The 18,178-nt window shown below is 44.0% G+C and overlaps 1 protein-coding gene and 1 long non-coding RNA gene across 6 annotated transcripts in view; one reads left to right on the top strand and one right to left on the bottom strand.

Annotated features, from left to right (window-relative positions):
* Nucleotides 1-18,178, top strand: part of afap1l2 (actin filament associated protein 1-like 2) — a 45,825-nt gene that overhangs the window by 9,017 nt on the left and 18,630 nt on the right. For 2 of the 4 annotated variants that reach the window (XM_082543313.1, XM_082543315.1), the window contains exons 2-4: nucleotides 4,770-4,898; nucleotides 9,118-9,180; nucleotides 17,642-17,733. In XM_082543313.1, coding sequence (XP_082399439.1) covers nucleotides 4,770-4,898; nucleotides 9,118-9,180; nucleotides 17,642-17,733 — 284 coding nt within the window. The remainder of the gene's footprint in view (nucleotides 1-4,769; nucleotides 4,899-9,117; nucleotides 9,181-17,641; nucleotides 17,734-18,178) is intronic. The other 2 variants (XM_082543314.1, XM_082543316.1) reach the window with 1 other exon arrangement.
* LOC309712497 lies at nucleotides 2,027-17,692 on the bottom strand. 2 transcript variants are annotated; one of them, XR_014278304.1, is made up of 3 exons: nucleotides 17,615-17,692; nucleotides 8,282-8,463; nucleotides 2,027-2,268 (listed from the first exon to the last, which is right to left on the bottom strand). It is a non-coding gene; the product is annotated as an uncharacterized lncRNA (long non-coding RNA). The 2 variants fall into 2 exon arrangements; XR_014278305.1 differs by having other exon boundaries at nucleotides 17,286-17,631.

Here is an 18,178-nt window from a genome sequence, read left to right as displayed (position 1 = left end):
TGGGATGTCCAGTCCTGCGGATGGTAGATGGACTGGTTTTTATGTAGTGCTTTTCGTCTCTACCTGAGCACTCAAAGTTACACAACACTTATATACAAAGTTATCCATTCACAGCAATTCATAAAATATCTTTTTTTCTATGCTTAAGTGCATTCTGTCTAACATTCAGACAGATTCACACTCCAAAGGAAGCATTGGAGAGCAACTTTAGATTAACATCTTGCCCAAGGATACTTTGGCATGCAGCATGGAGCAAACAGCTCCAACCACCAACCTTCCAATAACCTGCTCTGCCTGTGCTTATATAGCAAACTTCAATTAATCAAATGATCAATTACTCAAGTGCATTTAGCACTCTAGCAGGCTGCTACTGACCCTACTGCTGTGCCTTCCTGTTGATGCAGCAAAGGTACAGTTATTTTTCACACATGGTGTAGTTTGTTTGTTTTTTCACAACCGTACTTGAGTTAAACAGGTGCATAAATGAGCAGATATAAGGAAAGATCTTCACAGTCAGAATCTGTTATATAAAAGTCCAATAGCACATTTTAGACTCGAGAAAAGCAAAGCAAGCACATTTGCAACTATTTTCAACATCTGCACCACATCCCAAAAATATGACTGTGATTCAGAGACTAAAGGAAGTGTCCCAAACAGACCTTTACCAGCAGCTCCAAGCTGAACAAGCAGGAATACCCGGGTTGCACTGAAACAGCCTCTGTTGCATCATCAATCTGAAGCAAAAATGATAATTTCACATTTCGACTTGTTTATGTTTTCTTTAACTCTCCGCCACTGATGATATTATTCACCGCTGATCAAAGTCATCATAAACATGCTTGGAAGCAGCACAAATATTGCATCAGTGGAGCCCAGGATATTTCCTGGAGCATAAATTGGTATGCTAAGAGTTGTTTTAAAAGTAGGGCAGATGGGAGGGAGATGATGTACAGATGAAAAGAAACTTTTAAACGGGGCGAGTTTGATTTGGATACGAGAAAAAGAGAGGAGAAAACACACATTTGAAAAAAGAAAAGAAAGAGATGGCAAAAGAATGTTTGAACACATGTGACTGTTCAACATTCAAGCAAAATGCTGACCTCTCCTTTGGATTGGAGTCTTGCTTGAAGCACTCATTACTCTTGCAGGTCCCTCTTGCTGTTTTGAGACCACACTTGAAGGCAAGGCCAATTAGATTCTTGTCAAATTACATTAGCACAGCATATTTTCTAAGCCTAATCCTCTAAGTGTATGTGAAAAATGCATCAACAACTCGATTTAGCCTCAAAGCAGCTAAAATGAGATTCCACGTGTGCTTTGTTAATTTAAGAAAATTAAATGCCAGAGTTGATGCAGGACCTCAAGCTTCCTCAATCTGCCAGACTTCTGAAACAAAAAGTCCTTTTTAAGTGGAACCTAAGCTTGTGCTTTTTTCTATTTCTAACAAGCTAAACTAACATTTTAGGTAGTTGTTGCAGAGCAGAGACACTATATTGTCTCAGTGTTTTGTTTGTTTATCTTTAGTTAAACTTTGGGAAACCTGCCTAACCAGAAGACGAAAGGTTAAGACCAGTTCACAGTGGCTGTCTAAAAGAAAAAAAACATGGGCATAACTGCACATACAGCAAAACGATTCATAATTTTGGATGGCTCGTTAAAAAAGGAAGATATTTTTTGTTAATATTTGCTTTAAAATAAAAAAATAAACCTTCTTTATTGACAGTCAGGATAATGTAAAAAGCTTTAGCCAACGATTGCAGGAAACCTTTTATGAAACTTTACCGTCACTGCAAATAGATACATATTTGCCTGACAATGCACAAGAGTGCTTATCAAACACAGTAAAGTGTTTGATAAGCGTAGTGTGGGAGAAGTCAGACAAAAAATGGTCATGTACTGTGTTCATAACACAAATCTGGAACTCCAAAATCAGGCAGGGGGAAGAGAAAATCCAAGATCACACCGCGTAGGTGTTTGGAAAGTTTTAATTCAAGCAAAGCAAGTTCATTCTTATGTACCCTGTTTACTCTGTTTTAACTGCAGCAGTTACAAATCACTGTAGTAGTAGTCTCTCTGATTCAGATTCCTTTTGGCTATTCTGCAGAAGTGAATTGTTTATACTGTGGAGGCTGCGGACCCTAACTGGATGTTTAGTGGGCGTCTGGCCAACCCAAAACCCACAGAGACAGGCTGCTGCAGACCTCCCTGTCCTGTCAGCTGACTTTGTTTCCCAGGGTCCCCAATCCAAAAGGCCATCTGAGTCACTCTCTGCAAACACACAAGGAGAAGGAGCAGGAAAAATGCTTAGATTCATATTCACCAGGCATACATCAGTAGCTAAACACTGAAAATTGTAATGACTGTGGTTTAAATCATTTCTCTAATGCTTTGAGACAAAGAGCAGTGTATGTGTGTATCTATATGTGTCCAATACAGTGATGTTTTCCATGGTGCCTCTCAGCAGAAGTTGACTCAGCTTGAGTTAGAGTCATCAAAAAACAACCTAGCGTGCTGTAGCTTTTGGAAAGCTTCTTGCCGTTTCCGAAAGGCAAAACTTACCCGGGCCTGATACCTTACGCTGCAAAATGTTCCCCCCTTTTTCAAAAGTTTAGCCATGTATGGGAGAGTAGCAAACAGAGCAGAGGGAATGATTGCACTCAATAGATTGCTGACACATACCACTAAGTAATCAGTTTGAGACGGAAGGAACTATTAAAAAATGAGAGCTGACAGTTTTAATAGAGAATAAACAACAAAAAAGGCAACTTACTGTCATTTTATGTGGGGCAGAGTTGAGGTTTTAAGTAGGGTCAGATGATTTTGACACAATATTGGTGGTTTTGTTTTCGTTTTTTTCTTACAGTTTTTCATTTACAGCAGTGTGTATCTGTTAATGTACGGGCCAGTCTTAATGAAAGCAAATCTATTTCAGTTGGAATGATGTTTCTCACCTGCAACACACACACACACACACACACACACACACACACACACACATATATATATATATATATATATATATATATATATATATATATATATATACTGTATTTTAACACATGATCCTTGTTGAACGGTATTAGATGTGAGTGAAATTGTATGTTAAATGATGAATGTAAGGTCATCTTCAAGTGTAAAATTAATACCAAGGAAAGCCACAGTGGTCCTGTGTGGGATTAGAACTGTTCTTCTGCCACTTCCTGCCTCCTGAGGCAAATTTTGTTTCCCTTTCAGTTTGGAGAAGTACTGTTTATGTCCATGAACAGGAAAGAATAGATTCAGTTTCATGACAATTTTAAAGTCTGCCCTTGGGTACCAGGCAGGAGTGCCAACTTGAAAACTCAGTTTCCATTTTTAGTCTAACATTATGTCCACTCGAACGGATTCCTGAGGAAGAAGATTTGATTTTCCCTTACCAGTCACAATACCCATGTATCAACTTGAATCTTATCTTATTTTAAGAGTGGGGCAGTGCAAAGTCAAAACAGCTCAGTGTGTTCGTCCATTATTATTTAGTACCCATGCCTCAGGAGTGCTTAATGTAGAGGTGGGCGGATCGATCCAAATATCGATGGTATTGATACCAATTGGTATCAGACTGATTCTAGCACAATGGGATCTATACTTTGGAAATTAATAATATAATATCTGTATTGGCAATGTACTGACATGCTGCCAGCTTGATACCAAGTAAATAAGTATCACACAACTCTAATGTTAGTCCACATCTTCAAAGCAACTTAAAAGTAGTGTTAATCCCGCCTCTGGCACTGATTGGCTAATCATCATTTTTCATCAGCCATTGGGCCAACAGTCAGCTCAGAGGAGCGGATGAATTTGATGGTCAAACATCAGAATATGCTCCTACTTAATAAAGCTATATGTGCTTGCAATTCATGTAAAATAGATTAATTCATCATTTTTTAGAAAATTAACAGAAAATATGCAGTTCTTCAAAAAAAAAAAGTCAGGAATAATTACGCATCTCTATCCCCCAACCACCACTACCTGCCCCACCTTCTCTTTAAAAAAAGGTCTTTCTTCTTTATTTCCTCCCCCGTCTCTTCTCTTGAAGTGCTCACACACTGAGGCCCACTGTAGCAAGGGGCCTATTCATGAGGCCAAGAGACAGTGAAGGAAAACACAAAGAGCTCCCCACACAGCAGAGAGGACTCTGAGCTCAGCGCTGACCCCTGAAGGATGTGTGTGGGCTGCACCCAGACACACTGGCCCCGCCAACACCAGCCTAGGCTCCTCCCTACTCTGAGCTTGACCTTTAGCTAAACTCCCAAAACAACCTCAAACGGACTTGCAACTGTCAATAACCGCTCGATGAGAGGAATGAGAATGAGAAATGAAGTCTGAGTGGTTATCAGCTGTTGCCAGTGAAAAACCTCAGAGGAGTCTCTCCCATGCAAAATGCTGGCAACCAGCAAACAACTTGAGGAACAAAAGGAAGTCAGTGGGAAAGGAATAGCTGCTAAACTAAGAACTGAAATCAGTGTTAAAAGACAAATCCCTAAGTTGAACAAGTTCTCTGCCATAAATTAAAGCACAATATTCTGATAATGGCTGTCTGGAAAGATTACAGGCTTTGTTTTCCCTCATGACTCTTGCTTTTCTTGATGATGGGAACTTTGACAGTCCTGGTTTTAAGCCATTGTCTTAATGCTTCTAAATATTTTCTTGCCAAGAAAAGTGTAATAAAATTTAAAGGAATTTTTATACCACTGTAAATCTGAGCCCCTCTTGTCTGTCTGTGCTTCCAGTGCTGGACCAGCTCCTGATGGAGCTCCACCGCTTCTTGGTCATCTTGGACAAGGAGACGCTGAGTGGGAACGCCACCGTCCAGAAGGGTTTGCTGTCTGATCTCCTCCAGTCCTACAGAGCTTCGACTGGTAAGAGCACTTTTTCAGAAACAGTGGACCATTATTCACCCGTCTTTTCAAAGTACAGTTGATATACACTCAACAGCGACTTCATTAGGTACACAATTTCTACTTGTTAATGGCAATATCTAATCAGCCAATCACACGGCTGTAACTCAGTGCATTCAGGCTTGTAGACATGGTCAAGGCAACCAGCTACAGTTTTTTTAAAAACTGTCCTACTTGCTTAGAGTTTAACTTATACGTGCCAGACAAGTCAGAAAACTGTGAGTGGTAATAATAAAATAACATCTGTCTATATTCTAACATGTCGGCCCAAACAACTTCAAACTTAAAGCAGATGAAGACAGAAATACAAATCTGAAACCGCATGACCAAATTCTCACTTCATATTTATTCAGGAACTGATTTTCATGGATATTTTATGGGGAAAGTTTAAATCGGTTTGATATGTTTGATTAAAAAAAATAACAAATCGGAAGTGAAAGCGTGCAAACAAGTCATAGACATACAGTTACTGAACTACAATATAATAACTTCCTTAGGAAAATTTCATGAGAGGAAGAGAAAATTATTCTTCCCAGTATGTAATTGGGAGGTTAGATATACTGTGAAGTCTAAATAACCGCAGAATTAGCTGACTCACAGCAAACTGCAGAGTAGAATTACTGCAAACATGTTACATGTAACATTTGAAGTGAGAAATGACCTAAACAAGTCTAACCGTGGTTACATTTAGTCATGTTTAACACTACCATGAGCAACTGTAGATGTGCAGTGTTGGTAAAACTAAAGTTCTAAAATTAGATCAAACTCTAGATGAACTAAAATCATCATATATATCACACTGTGTAATTATCTTTAACAAAAATAAGCCAAAACACATTAAAACAGCTAAGCACAGCCTAACTGCTTTGATAGGAATTAAGTAGCAGCAAGGTGTTATTAATCAAAGACACTTTAATTAACTGATTATCTGCAAGTGTGAGCACTTTTATCAAGTTTTGGCATTTTAGTGGTCGGACCCCAAGGTAATAAAATTCTACAAAAAACCCTAGAAACTCTACAGACCTCAGTTAGCATGGTTAATGTTAAAGTTTGACAGTACAAATAGAAAAAGACTGTACAAGTATGGCTTCTTTGGAATAGTTGCCAAGAGAAAGCCTCTTCTCTCTAAAAAGATCATGACAGCATGGCTTCGGTTTGCAAAGTTGCATCTGAACAAACCACAAGACTTCTGAAACAATGTCCTTTAGACAGACAAGACCAAAGTGAATACGTTTGGCCATTGTGCACAGCACCACGGTTGGAAAAATCAAACCCAGCATATCAGCACAAACGCCTAATGTCAAGGTCATAATTACCAAGTGTCAAGCACGGTGGTGGACGTTAATGATTCAGGTTGATTTTCCAGCCATAAGACCTGTGAACCTTGCATCACTGGATCAACCATGAGCTCTGTACACCAAAGTATTCTAGAGTCCAGTGCGAGGCCACCTGTACGACCAGCTTGCCTGAAATTGGATCATGAAATAGAAAAATTATTCCAAGGACAAGAGTAAATCTACAACAGAATGACTGAAAAAGAAAAGAATCAAAGTGTTGCAATGATGCAGTCAAAGTAAGAGAGCTGTGCATAAATGTATGCCTGGAAACCTCAATGAAGTGAACCAGTGTTTTAAAGAAGAGAAGTTCAAAATTCCTCTTTAATGATGTGAAAGACTGATAAGCACGTCATTATTGGTGGTTCTACAACATATTAAATTATGGGATGTGCTTAGTTTTTCACACACTGCTTCAGCAATTTGGTTTAGTTTTTCTTATAGTAAATAAATAATGACACACTTTGATGTGTCATGTTTTATTATTCATCTGAGCTTATATTTAGCTCATTTTAAGACCTGATGTTAGGGTCTAGATTTTATGTTAAAACTTGATAGAGGGTGTATGTTCTTTGTACCATAAGTGTGTGAAAGGAAATAATTAAAAAGTATGAAAGGTTCACTTTAAAGTTGCTGTGGAAGTGTTTCTAGTTGGCCTATTAGTATGCATAAATCCACTTACAACAATGTTGCAGTGTTTTGTTTTGTTGTTTGGTGCATTATTAGGTTTTTCTTTTTTTTAAAAAAAAAAAAGTTAATTTCAGTAGAAGAATTTGTCACAAACCTTTAAACTGTTCTCTTGATTTTTGCATCCAAAACTGTAACACTGGTTGAAGGTTAACCACAAATGTTTCAATTCATTCAAAAGCTGCATGGACCGGCTGGCAGTTAATCTGCCATTCAACAAAGTATCTTATGTAACATGTGGTCATTCCCTGCATTTCCCACACTTAAGTGAAACTGGCCTAGGAGAAGTTATTAAACCACCTACTCTGGTTTTATTTTGTTATTTTGAGCTCTTACTAACCTTTCATAATCATATCCCTGCAAGCTTTGCAAAAACATCACTTAATCTCAATTTTGGTAGCTAAAGCCACATTGTGCCTGCAGGATTGCTCTTTTTTTCTTTACTACATTCCTCCCTCTGTTGCAAAATTATTTGCTTCATGCAATTTTTTACAATTTTCAGTTTATAATCAAGCTAAAACTTAACTTGTTAACTTTTTAAACAGCTTCAGGTGAGTTTTTTTTCTTGCAACTGCTGGTGGGCTGATGTGATTTATGGTGCTCTATGCCTGCTACTTAATCTTTGAAGCAACTAATTAATGACATGCTACCGCTACCTCAAAAATAGTTTGACACAAATATGATAATGACTTTTTGTTTGTTTGTTTGGTTGGTTTTTGTAATGACCCCGATTCTTTGCCATTTTTGTCATTTGCTGTCACCTTCTCACTTCTGGATTTTAAAAGTCAACTCTCTTTCGCCCTGTTTTTCTCAGAGAGCTCTCACACTGTTCACTAACACACACCAGCAGTCAAGCTTTTCCATGTTCAGGTCTTGGACTCGTCTCTCCGTACTTCCTCTTCTGGCTCCAAGCTGTATCATTTTTCCGAAGCTGCATTTATCCTCTGGGGATGCTCACTTCCTCTGAGCAGCAATTTATAAATAGCATTTCAACTTTGTTCCCCGAAAATCTGTTTTCACTGTACAGGCAAAACATCATTTTATGCTGCTGCTGTTTGGTTTCACCTCATGATATCTATTTCAAAGGAGAAGCCCTTCTCCGCAGTATCACCCAAGGTTAGAGTTTTGTTTGATTTCCTCTAATCTAAGTCAGCTAAAATATTTAATTCCAGTGAAAAACTGTGCTGCAGCTCCGGAACAAATTCCCATAACAGGTTACAGTAACCAAATGGAGCCTTCGTAGCCACAACCTCTGTGTTTATTGTTCAAGAAAAGGCCTTTCTTCAGACTGTTTGTGTGGCAATGTTATGGCGATGTCCTCACCAGCTTGTAATTACTCCACCATGTTGAGAGTGACATGACTCCAGCTGTAGTCCTTTCCTCGCTGACTCTAGCATTGATGTATGTAAGAAGGTTTCATCATCTCCACTTTTTGCCTGAAGAGTTGAGTGCAAGTGAAGTCAAGTTCATCCTTTAGTTCCTTAGTCTGGTTATGATCAGCTCCTCTAACCATGCAAAAGAAACAGAAAATGGATCACTTTTGCAAAGTTTTTGTGAATACATGATTGTTATGAACAGGTGGATTAAGTTCAGGAGTTGCCTTGTATATTAAAAAGCAATGTAAAACTTCCGCTACAGACGTGACACAGTGCTGTATCTGTGCAGGCAAGGAGTACTCTGACTAATGCCTGATGAATGCTTGCCACGGTAAGAGTGGGTGTGAATAGTGGACCTATCTATGTGCACAATGGACTACTTGTTTGGGTGAAGTTTCCCTTTTATCCTGGACTTCTTTTTGACAAGCACGATGGAAGTTTGTTTTGCACCAAGGTGGAATCAGATTTTCCCATCAGCTGTCTCAAGGGAAAGCAAAATATGCATTCTTTCCGTGTTATCGTTTGCAGTTAAGTCACACTGTGAATATATTCAACCAAATCAAAAAAATCAACTTTGGGAATTCAAAGCAAGCGTTAAACAGTAAAAAAGACAAAAATACCTGTGCATAAGCTCATATTTTCTTGGCATTTGTGTTTGTTGTTTTGTAAGGTTTGCTTAAATTCAATAAAGGTGTTTGTGGTAGCTAACCACAGAGCAAAAACATCTATGCAAAAGTGCACTGCTGTCAGCAGTTAATCACCTTCTGCTGTCTCTGTTTACAGGTGCTGATGAGGAGTATATCTACATGAACAAAGTCGTTCCGGGAAAAGAAAAAAATGGTAAAGGTGTGAGTTTTAAATGTTGCTCTTTGAACTTTGAAAATGACTTAGTGGTTTTTGTATGTATATGTAAGTATAGCTTCGGAAATTGTATAATAAGAAATGCAAATGTAAATGTTTGATGGCAGATTGAATGAAAACGTGTAAACTGTTAAGCGCACCGAAGCACCGGTTTGTTCCACATTCCAGCTTGTACATTGAAACTCAATTGTTGAGGTGTACATTTTCTCTTTGTGCATAAATAAATCATCAACACTCGCCTAAAATATATTAAAGCAGATATTCAATCCCATTTTGCCTTGGCCGCATCTGTCCAAAATTGCTTATATCACTGTTCAGACTGATCTGCGTATTAGCACCATCATTTTTTAATGACTTCATAGTCTTACCAGGCTGTTTGGCTTACTTTACCATATTGTATTACAAAATTCTGTACACAGTGAACCAGGAAAGTGAAAGAATAATATAACAGTAATATGAGTTAATAGATAACAAATTAGTTAAATAAATTTTGGTTGATAAAAACTGTTATGTCCACTCAAATATCTTATGTACAATGTAAATCTCTTGTGCTCTCGATTTCTGGTTTGTTCAATTAAGCACTGTGCAAACTGGATTATGGAACAAACTGATCCTTCACTGCACTGAACTGTAATCCACAATGCAAAAATTTTACGTCAATAAGGCATCGTCAGCTGTCAAAAAACAACTGCATACATTTGGATTAGCACAAGAAAACACCCACAAATTACTAATTTTACAACTTCACACATACACAGACTCTTTGTGCTGAATTGTCTCGTATACGCCTAAAAAATACAGGCTTCAAACAATAATATTTAAAGATGTTATTCTGTTGAAAATTAGGGCTAATAAACGAAAGGCTTAACACGGAATTACTGACATAGTTTTATAACAATGTTTGAGTCAAGCTCAACTAATTAAGACAAATGTCACATACAAAACTGAAATCTTTCATAAAAGTTTGTGCTCAATAATCCCAATAATTATTAGCCACTGCTGACTTTTCCAGCAGGTTCTTTTTTTTAAAAAAAATTACTATACTAACAGGTGTAAAAATCTATTTGACATAAAGCTCAATACTTTGAAAAAAGAATGAATATCAATTCTCATAATTGGTGGCATCTGTTTCAGTTAATCTTATTCTTTGTTTTCCGACCACATACCTACCAAACTCACCCACCATTCATTGGCATTGCATCAGCAGTACACGGTGTTGCATGCCAGTAAAAACCAAAGAACTGCTGACTAAGATGGTAAACTAGGTAGATTTTTTGCATGCGAACAAATTTAGATCAAGGCAAAGTTTGCAACCTCACAGAGTTGAATGTCACATTTTCACATTTCCTTGTCATTCTTTAGGTTTCATCCATCTATTCTTGGATTATTCCATCCATCCATCTATCCATTCTCTTCCGCTTATTTTTTATCAGGATAAACGACAGAACAGGTCGCCAATCTAAACATAAAAGGTTTCTGGCAAAAGCTCGTCATGTCTGTATTATATATCGTTAGTGTAGCTAATATTCATATTGCTTACAAATTACCTACTGTACTTACATAATCCTGTTATGATGACTTCATTTCAGAGTAAATTTTTCTGAATATGAAACAAAGAAAGCACCTTTTTTTTCCTTCTTTTTAAAAAAAGGGCTTTTAGTGTAATTTTGCGTTTATCCATGAAGGTCAGATGGCGCATAGTTGTTACACTATTTCCATCTCATGCTCAGTTTACTTTCAACTGAACAGACATGATAAGCCGCTGCAAGCTGTGGCCCCTTCAGCTCCTCAGCACTCGCCCACCATTTCCTGTCTGTTTCTTTGCAGAGCCTCAACATCTGAGACTGACCTGTTTTGTTTGGACAGTGATAAAGAATGTGGTTTGAATGAGCACTAGAGTTAACACATATTTTCAGCAGCGATGCTTACAAAGCCACACGCTGTCTACCACAGAAACTCATGTGAGGGGGGGATGAAATACACTCGGAGTGAACTTTGTTTGTTAAAATAGGATGAGCTACATTATTTATTTATTTACCTTTTCTTTTACTGTAAAGCATTGCTCATAAAACAACAGGCAGCCTGGTTCAATTATCTTACGTGTACGTGATAGTACACGTGCAGCCTGTGGTAATGCAGTGCTTTTGCTGCAGTTCATATCAGCGTGTTTCTATTCTTGTAATGATACAAAAAGGTATAGAGCAAAGGTACAGACAGGGACTTTTTATAACACATATATGAACTCTAGTTGGCTTAAGGATGTTCTCTGAAGGTCCCATTTGAGACCAAAAAAATATAAGACACTGAAGAAGATCTTAAAGAGAAAATTGCTGTGCCATTTTGTCACGCTCATTAGGCCTCATATTAATATTAAATATTGTAGCGGGTCAGGGCTGTTCGGGGTTCTGTTTGTACAGTTATGTTTGTTTATGTTGCCATAGTGACTAAAGACTAAACGATACCTCCGTCTCCTCCTTGTCTGAGCTCGCCACATTGGTGTCAGAAGTGGGATAGCTCACCCTCGCCGTAATGGAGAGAGACATTCAGAGGCTGGAGCAAGCTGTCGAGGAGAACATTCCCCGCTTGGGAAACCGGCGATTGAAGAGAGAGGATGTGAGCGGCCATGTAAGTCCCCGGATGGGTCCGGATGGCGCGAGCGCACCGCGGCGGCGGCCCGTCGCGACAGATGCTAGGGCAATGCTTCATGGGCTACCTCTGTCGACCCACACGCCGAGCCCCCAGCCGCGAGCAGTTATGCCTACCACGCCAGTTAAGGTACCGAAATACAACGGGCTAACCCCGCTAGAGCCCTACCTCTCACAAGTGCGGCTGGCCGCCAGACATAGTGGCTGGAGCGAAGAGGAGACTGCTACACACCTAGCACTAGCATTAGAGGGAGATGCACTGCAGATACTCCTTGACCTAGCCCCGGCAGAGCAGCATGAGCTCCAGGCCCTCACTACGGCACTCGAGAGGCGATTCAGGCACCGGCACTCCACTGATCAGAGAAGAGAGCAGCTAACCAACTGGAGCCGTCGACCGGAGGAGAGCCTGGGCACCTTTGCAGCAGACGTGTTGCTGTATGCTCGTCGTGGCTACCCGGAGTTTCCAGCAGCAGCCCGTGAGGAGATTAGCCTGCATGCTTTTCTGCAAGGACTTTTCCCCGAGCGACTACGCCAACACGTCCGCCTGGCCATGCCTCAGACCCTCCGTGAGGCGCTCCTTGAGGCTGAAAGGGCGGAGCCGGTGCTCACCTCACGACCTAACCAGCAGGTGCCCCCCTCCCCCCCAAACTACCCCCAAATCAGAGCCACAGACTGCGACGGGGAGGGGGAGGTCGCCGAGATGTCCCAGCTGCAACCCTCGGTGCCCCGGAGGCGTCCTCGTTGACTGACCGACCGCTGCTACCGGTACGATGAGCCTGGCCACGTGGCGCATGACTGCCCAGCACCATCCCCGAAGACCAGAACTACGCAGCCTCAGGGAAACAAGGAGGGAGCGGTGTAGTGAGGGGACCACCGCTCCAGCTTCCTGCCCCCCTCCAAGGACGATGCACAGTGGTGGGCCGAGTTGGGCACCTCAAGGGACTCTACCTGAGCTGCTGTGTTGAGGACCAGCCATGCCAGGCCCTGGTGGACAAAGGGTCTACCATTTCCCTGATACGACCTGGCGTGCTCCCTGAAACATCCGGGCCACTGGTGAAGGGTTGGTTGCCCACAGACACCCAGCTGATGACAGTGACGGGGGAGAAAACTGTTATGCGGGGGAATAAACCATTGCGGATCCGAGTGAAGGATCTAGAGCTGGTGCACGACTTCTGGCTCGCCGACATTCAAGACCAGTGCATCATTGGCCTGGATCTGCTGAGCCGCTGGGGGGCCTGCGTCGACACCGTGAAGCTGGCTATCACTCTTGGCGCAGAGACTTTTGCTCTCCAGCGCGGCCAAAAGCAGGGAACGGGGACCAGATGAGACAGGCGTCGGGCAGCTGCCGCTCAGCAGATTTTAGATGCCGGTGGCTCCGGGTCATCTCCACTCGCCTCAGCCTCAGCCTCTCAGCCTGACAAACCTCCTTCGACCGAGACCATCGAGGCTGTTGATGACCTTTGGCAGTGCAGTAGCGTAGGCCTCCTGAGGTGCCTCCTGGACGAGAACGTGGACATCTTTGCCACCAGTGACAAAGACTGTAGGCAGACGAGTCTGGTCCAGCACACCATCGACACCGGCTCTGCTCAGCCCATCCGTCTGCGCCCACACCGGCTGCCCCTCTCAAAACGGCAGGTAGAGAAAGAGAAGATCCATGAGATGGCTGCGGCTGGGGTGATCGAGCCGTCCAATAGCCCATGGGCGGCACCTGTGGTCCTGGTGGGGAAGAAGGATGGCAGCCCGAGGTTCTGCGTGGACTTTCGCCGTCTCAATGCAGTCACCAAGAAGGACTCGTACCCGCTGCCGCGGATCGACGAGGCCCTAGATTACGTTGCCGGCTCCAGTTGGTTCAGCTCCCTCGACCTACGCAACGGTTACTAGCAGGTGGAGCTAGCCCCTGACGCAAAGCCTAAGACTGCATTCACCATTGGACAGGGGCTGTGGCAGTTCAGGGTCATGCCATTTGGGCTCTGCAATGCGCCAGCGACGTTTGAGAGGCTGATGGAGAGGGTGCTCGTGGATATCCCTCGTAGCCGATGTGTTGTGTACCTGGATGACCTGTTTGTGCACGGTGGCGACTTCGACAGTGCACTGTCTCACGTGAGCGAGGTCCTGAGTGCCATCCGATGAGCTGGGCTGCGGCTCAACCCCGCAAAATGCCGGCTGTTGGCGAGAGAGACCACGTTCTTGGGCCATGTGATCAGCGCTCGAGGTGTCGCCATTGACCCCACAAAAGTGGCTGCGGTCCGGGACTGGCCGACTCCCTCGAACGTCCAAGAACTGCGGAGTTTCCTGGGCCTAGCCTCCTACTACCGTCGGTTCATCAAAGGGTTCGCAACAATGGCCAGCCCCCTCCACCACCTGACTGACAAGGGACAGCTGTTTGGCTGGGGGGATACCTGTGCTGCGGCTTTTGCACAGCTGAAGGAGGCCCTCACCAGAGCCCCAGTCCTGGCCTACCCCAACGCCCAGCAACCTTTCATTGTGGACACTGATGCTAGCAATGTAGGGGTCGGGGCGGTCCTTTCCCAGCAGGACGAGGCTGGAGAACGGGTGGTGACGTACTTCAGTTGTGCCTTGGGGCGAGCCGAGAGGAACTACTGCGTGACCCGGCGGGAGCTGCTGGCCGTAGTGCTAGCGGTGCGGCACTTCCAGCCATATCTGCACGGCTGCCGGTTCCTCCTGCGCACTGACCATGCATCTCTGACTTGGCTCCTGAACTTCAAACACCCAGAAGGGCAGGTGGCCCGCTGGCTGGAGGTCCTTCAGGGCTATGACTTCGAGATCCAGCATCAGCCAGGTCGACAGCATGGCAACGCTGATGCCCTCTCCAGACGGCCCTGCGTAGCCGTCGAGTGCCGCTACTGCCTGCGACAGGAGGAGCGGACCCAGGAGATGCTGGGGGTGGCTACTGCTCAGGCCACGGCTGGAGGAGGGGGGTGGCTCCCATTGACAACGCAGCAGCTGAAGCGGGAGCAGGAGGCTGACGCGACGTTGGTTCAGGTGGGAGCCTGGCTGGAGGCGGCGCAACGCCCCGCCTGGACGGGGGTGTCGGGACAGGAGCCCGAGGTGAAGGCCTACTACTCCCAGCACAACAATCTGGAGACCCCCGGTCAGGGCAGAGATCTCCTGCAGCTGTTGGTGCCTCGGTCGCTGCGGTCGCAGGTGCTTGAGCTGGTCCACGGCTCGGTGGGGGCAGGACACTATGGGAACGCCAAAACTCTCCGCCGCCTCAGGGGACGGTTCTACTGGCCTGGCTGTCGACGGGATGTGGAACTTCATGTGCACTGCTGTGACACCTGCACGGCACAAAAGGGCCCAACTCAACGCTCCACTGCCCCCTTCAGCAGTACTTGGTGGGGGCCCCAATGGAAAGAGTGGGAGTGGACGTCCTAGGGCCTTTCCCCGTCACAGAGTCAGGGAACCGGTATGTGTTGGTGGCTATGGACTATTTCACGAAGTGGCCAGAGGCCTACGCGGTGCCGGACCAGAGTGCAACGACGACGGCCGAGAAGCTGGTGGAGGAGATGTTCACCCGATTTGGGGTCCCGGCTGAGCTCCACAGTGACCAGGGGCGTAACTTCGAATCGAAGGTCTTCGGGGAGATCTGCTGGCGACTGGGGGTGGAGAAGACGAGAACCACACCGCTCCACCTACAAAGCGATGGCTTGGTTGAGCGCTTCAACCGCACGCTGGCCACCCAGCTCGCCATTCTCACCAGCCGCCACCAGCGGGATTGGGACCGACATCTGCCCCTGGTCCTTTGGTCGTATCGGACTGCGGTGCAGGAGTCCAGCCAGTGCACACCTGCCGCTCTGATGTTTGGACGGGAGCTCTGGACGCCTGTGGATCTGGTGTTCGGGTCCCCCCCCCCGAGCCACAGATTGATGGTGGGCCAGAGATGGACTACTACTGGAGGCTGAGGGAGCGGCTGCAGGTGGTTCATGACTACACCCGCCAGGCCCAGGCCAGCGCCGAAGTACGACAGAAAAGAGCCTACGACACCAAGTGCCGAGGGGGGGTTTTCATGCCTGGCGACAAGGTTTGGGTGTACTGCCCAGTTCGCAAGAGAGGAGTGTCCCCCAAACTCTGCAGTCACTGGCAAGGGCCGGCGGAGGTCGTGGAGCGGCTAACAGACGTGGTGTACCGTATCCGCATGCCGGGGCCGGGGCGCATGGTGGTGTTGCACCGGGACAGGCTCTCACCGTACCGACCGCTCGCTCCGGCAGACGCCGGGGCAGGGGATGATGGTGGCACCCCATGTTCTGACCCGAGTGACTTTTCCCCCGCCGGTCGTGACCGGCCAGTGCGCCAAAAGAAGGCACCTGGACATTTGCAGGACTTCGTGTGGGGTAATGGGGTCGTCGGGGACGACTGACCCCTCAGGTGGGTTCAATTATCTTACGTGTACGTGATAGTACACGTGCAGCCTGTGGTAATGCAGTGCTTTTGCTGCAGTTCATATCAGCGTGTTTCTATTCTTGTAATGATACAAAAAGGTATAGAGCAAAGGTACAGACAGGGACTTTTTATAACACATATATGAACTCTAGTTGGCTTAAGGATGTTCTCTGAAGGTCCCATTTGAGACCAAAAAAATATAAGACACTGAAGAAGATCTTAAAGAGAAAATTGCTGTGCCATTTTGTCACGCTCATTAGGCCTCATATTAATATTAAATATTGTAGCGGGTCAGGGCTGTTCGGGGTTCTGTTTGTACAGTTATGTTTGTTTATGTTGCCATAGTGACGGGTGACGCCCTCTCGCTGCGACGGTGTGTCCTTCTGTCAGAGGGCGCTGTGGGTGTTGCTGTTGTTGTTGCTGCGCTGAGCAGTTAGCTAGCGGCAGTGTTCTTCTGCAAATGTTAATAAACGGCTGTGCTCCCTGGCTAGCTCACGGGAAGCAAGACCAAACGATACCTACGTCTCCTCCTTGTCTGAGCTCGCCACAATATACACCCCCAATTCACAAAAACAGTTGCCTTAAGATGGTTTATATGGTAAGGTAAAGATCTTACAATATTAGAAGAAAGATAAATGCATGAATCAAAATGACCTACTGATATTATCCTAAATGGTTTAGGTTAGCATGATAAAACAAAGAAAAAAAAAGACAAAATTATGACTTAATGCTTGACACCACAAGTGGCCATACCATTGTTAGTATTTTAACATTTGGGGGAGTTTGGTTTAAGACAGTGTAGAGGTTTGTTATCATACTGTATATGATGTTATCACTCCGTATCTGCATGCTAAATGCTAGCATAGCTAACATAGCCAACACTCTTTCTAGCATGCCCGTTCAGAGGCAAAATATTAACTCATGCCCTACATCATACCATTTTTATCAATAATTAACTTTGTTAAAGGAAATATTTTGAATCTTACACAAATGATGTGAACATGATAGCATCAGCAAACTCTTGCATGTTTATTTTTCACTTGCCTCAGCTCACAGTTTTGGAACCCATGGATTAGTTTAACAGAACATGGCTTTCAGCAGGAACAAACAAGTAAATTTGCACTTTCAAAGCCCAGTTATGAACAGGTTGACTGCAAGGTTTGAAAAGCTATATATATATCTATATATATATAGATATAGATATGAAGATTATATCATTGTGTTAGTTGGGGATACCACTGCATTAATATTTAACCGAGATAGCTGGATATGTGGAATTTATACTTGCAAGATGACAGCTATTCATTTATCCTGAAATGTTCTGGTATGCTATGGAAATGAATTTAAATGCAAAATGCCTGGTATATACTGACCTTCCACTCTCTGCTTGTGTTACCAAGATGACAGATTAGATGCCCTGCTCAATGGAAAAGCAGCAAAACGTGTCCCCGTCCCACAAAAGAACCTTCCCGACCTGCCACCCCCCAGAACAGTAAGTGTTGACCAGTTCTTTCCATAATTGGAGTAACAGAAGAATGATGCAGAATGATTTGGCTTAAAAAGCACAAATATTTGGGTCTCTGCCACTGTGGTTGTGGGAATGTTAATAGCACTGACCCAAGTCAGTGGCTGAAGTAATATAGTAGATGGAACAAATCAGTGGTGATCAAGATATCCTACTGTATACCAAAGAAGCCAGAAGACAAATTCCAAATTGATATGTAACCGACAGCATTTTGGTCTTGTGTTACAGTATGTGCACAGCTATCACTAAGAAGCGTAGTGCTAAAAACAGTACTGTAACTTACAGTAAAAAGTACTGTAAGTTAATGGGTTGTTGTCAGATATTGAAACCCAGCTGCAGCAGTTTTAATATAATGACACAAATAACGTCTGTGGTCATGCAAGCCAAAATCATTCCCCTCAACCATCAGAGT

The sequence above is a fragment of the Aulonocara stuartgranti genome (assembly GCF_965226115.1).
Source record: "Aulonocara stuartgranti genome assembly, chromosome: 8".
In the NCBI taxonomy this organism is placed as follows: Eukaryota; Metazoa; Chordata; class Actinopteri; order Cichliformes; family Cichlidae; genus Aulonocara; species Aulonocara stuartgranti.
Note: the sequence above shows the minus strand (reverse complement) of the source record. Positions and strands in the feature narration are given on the sequence as shown.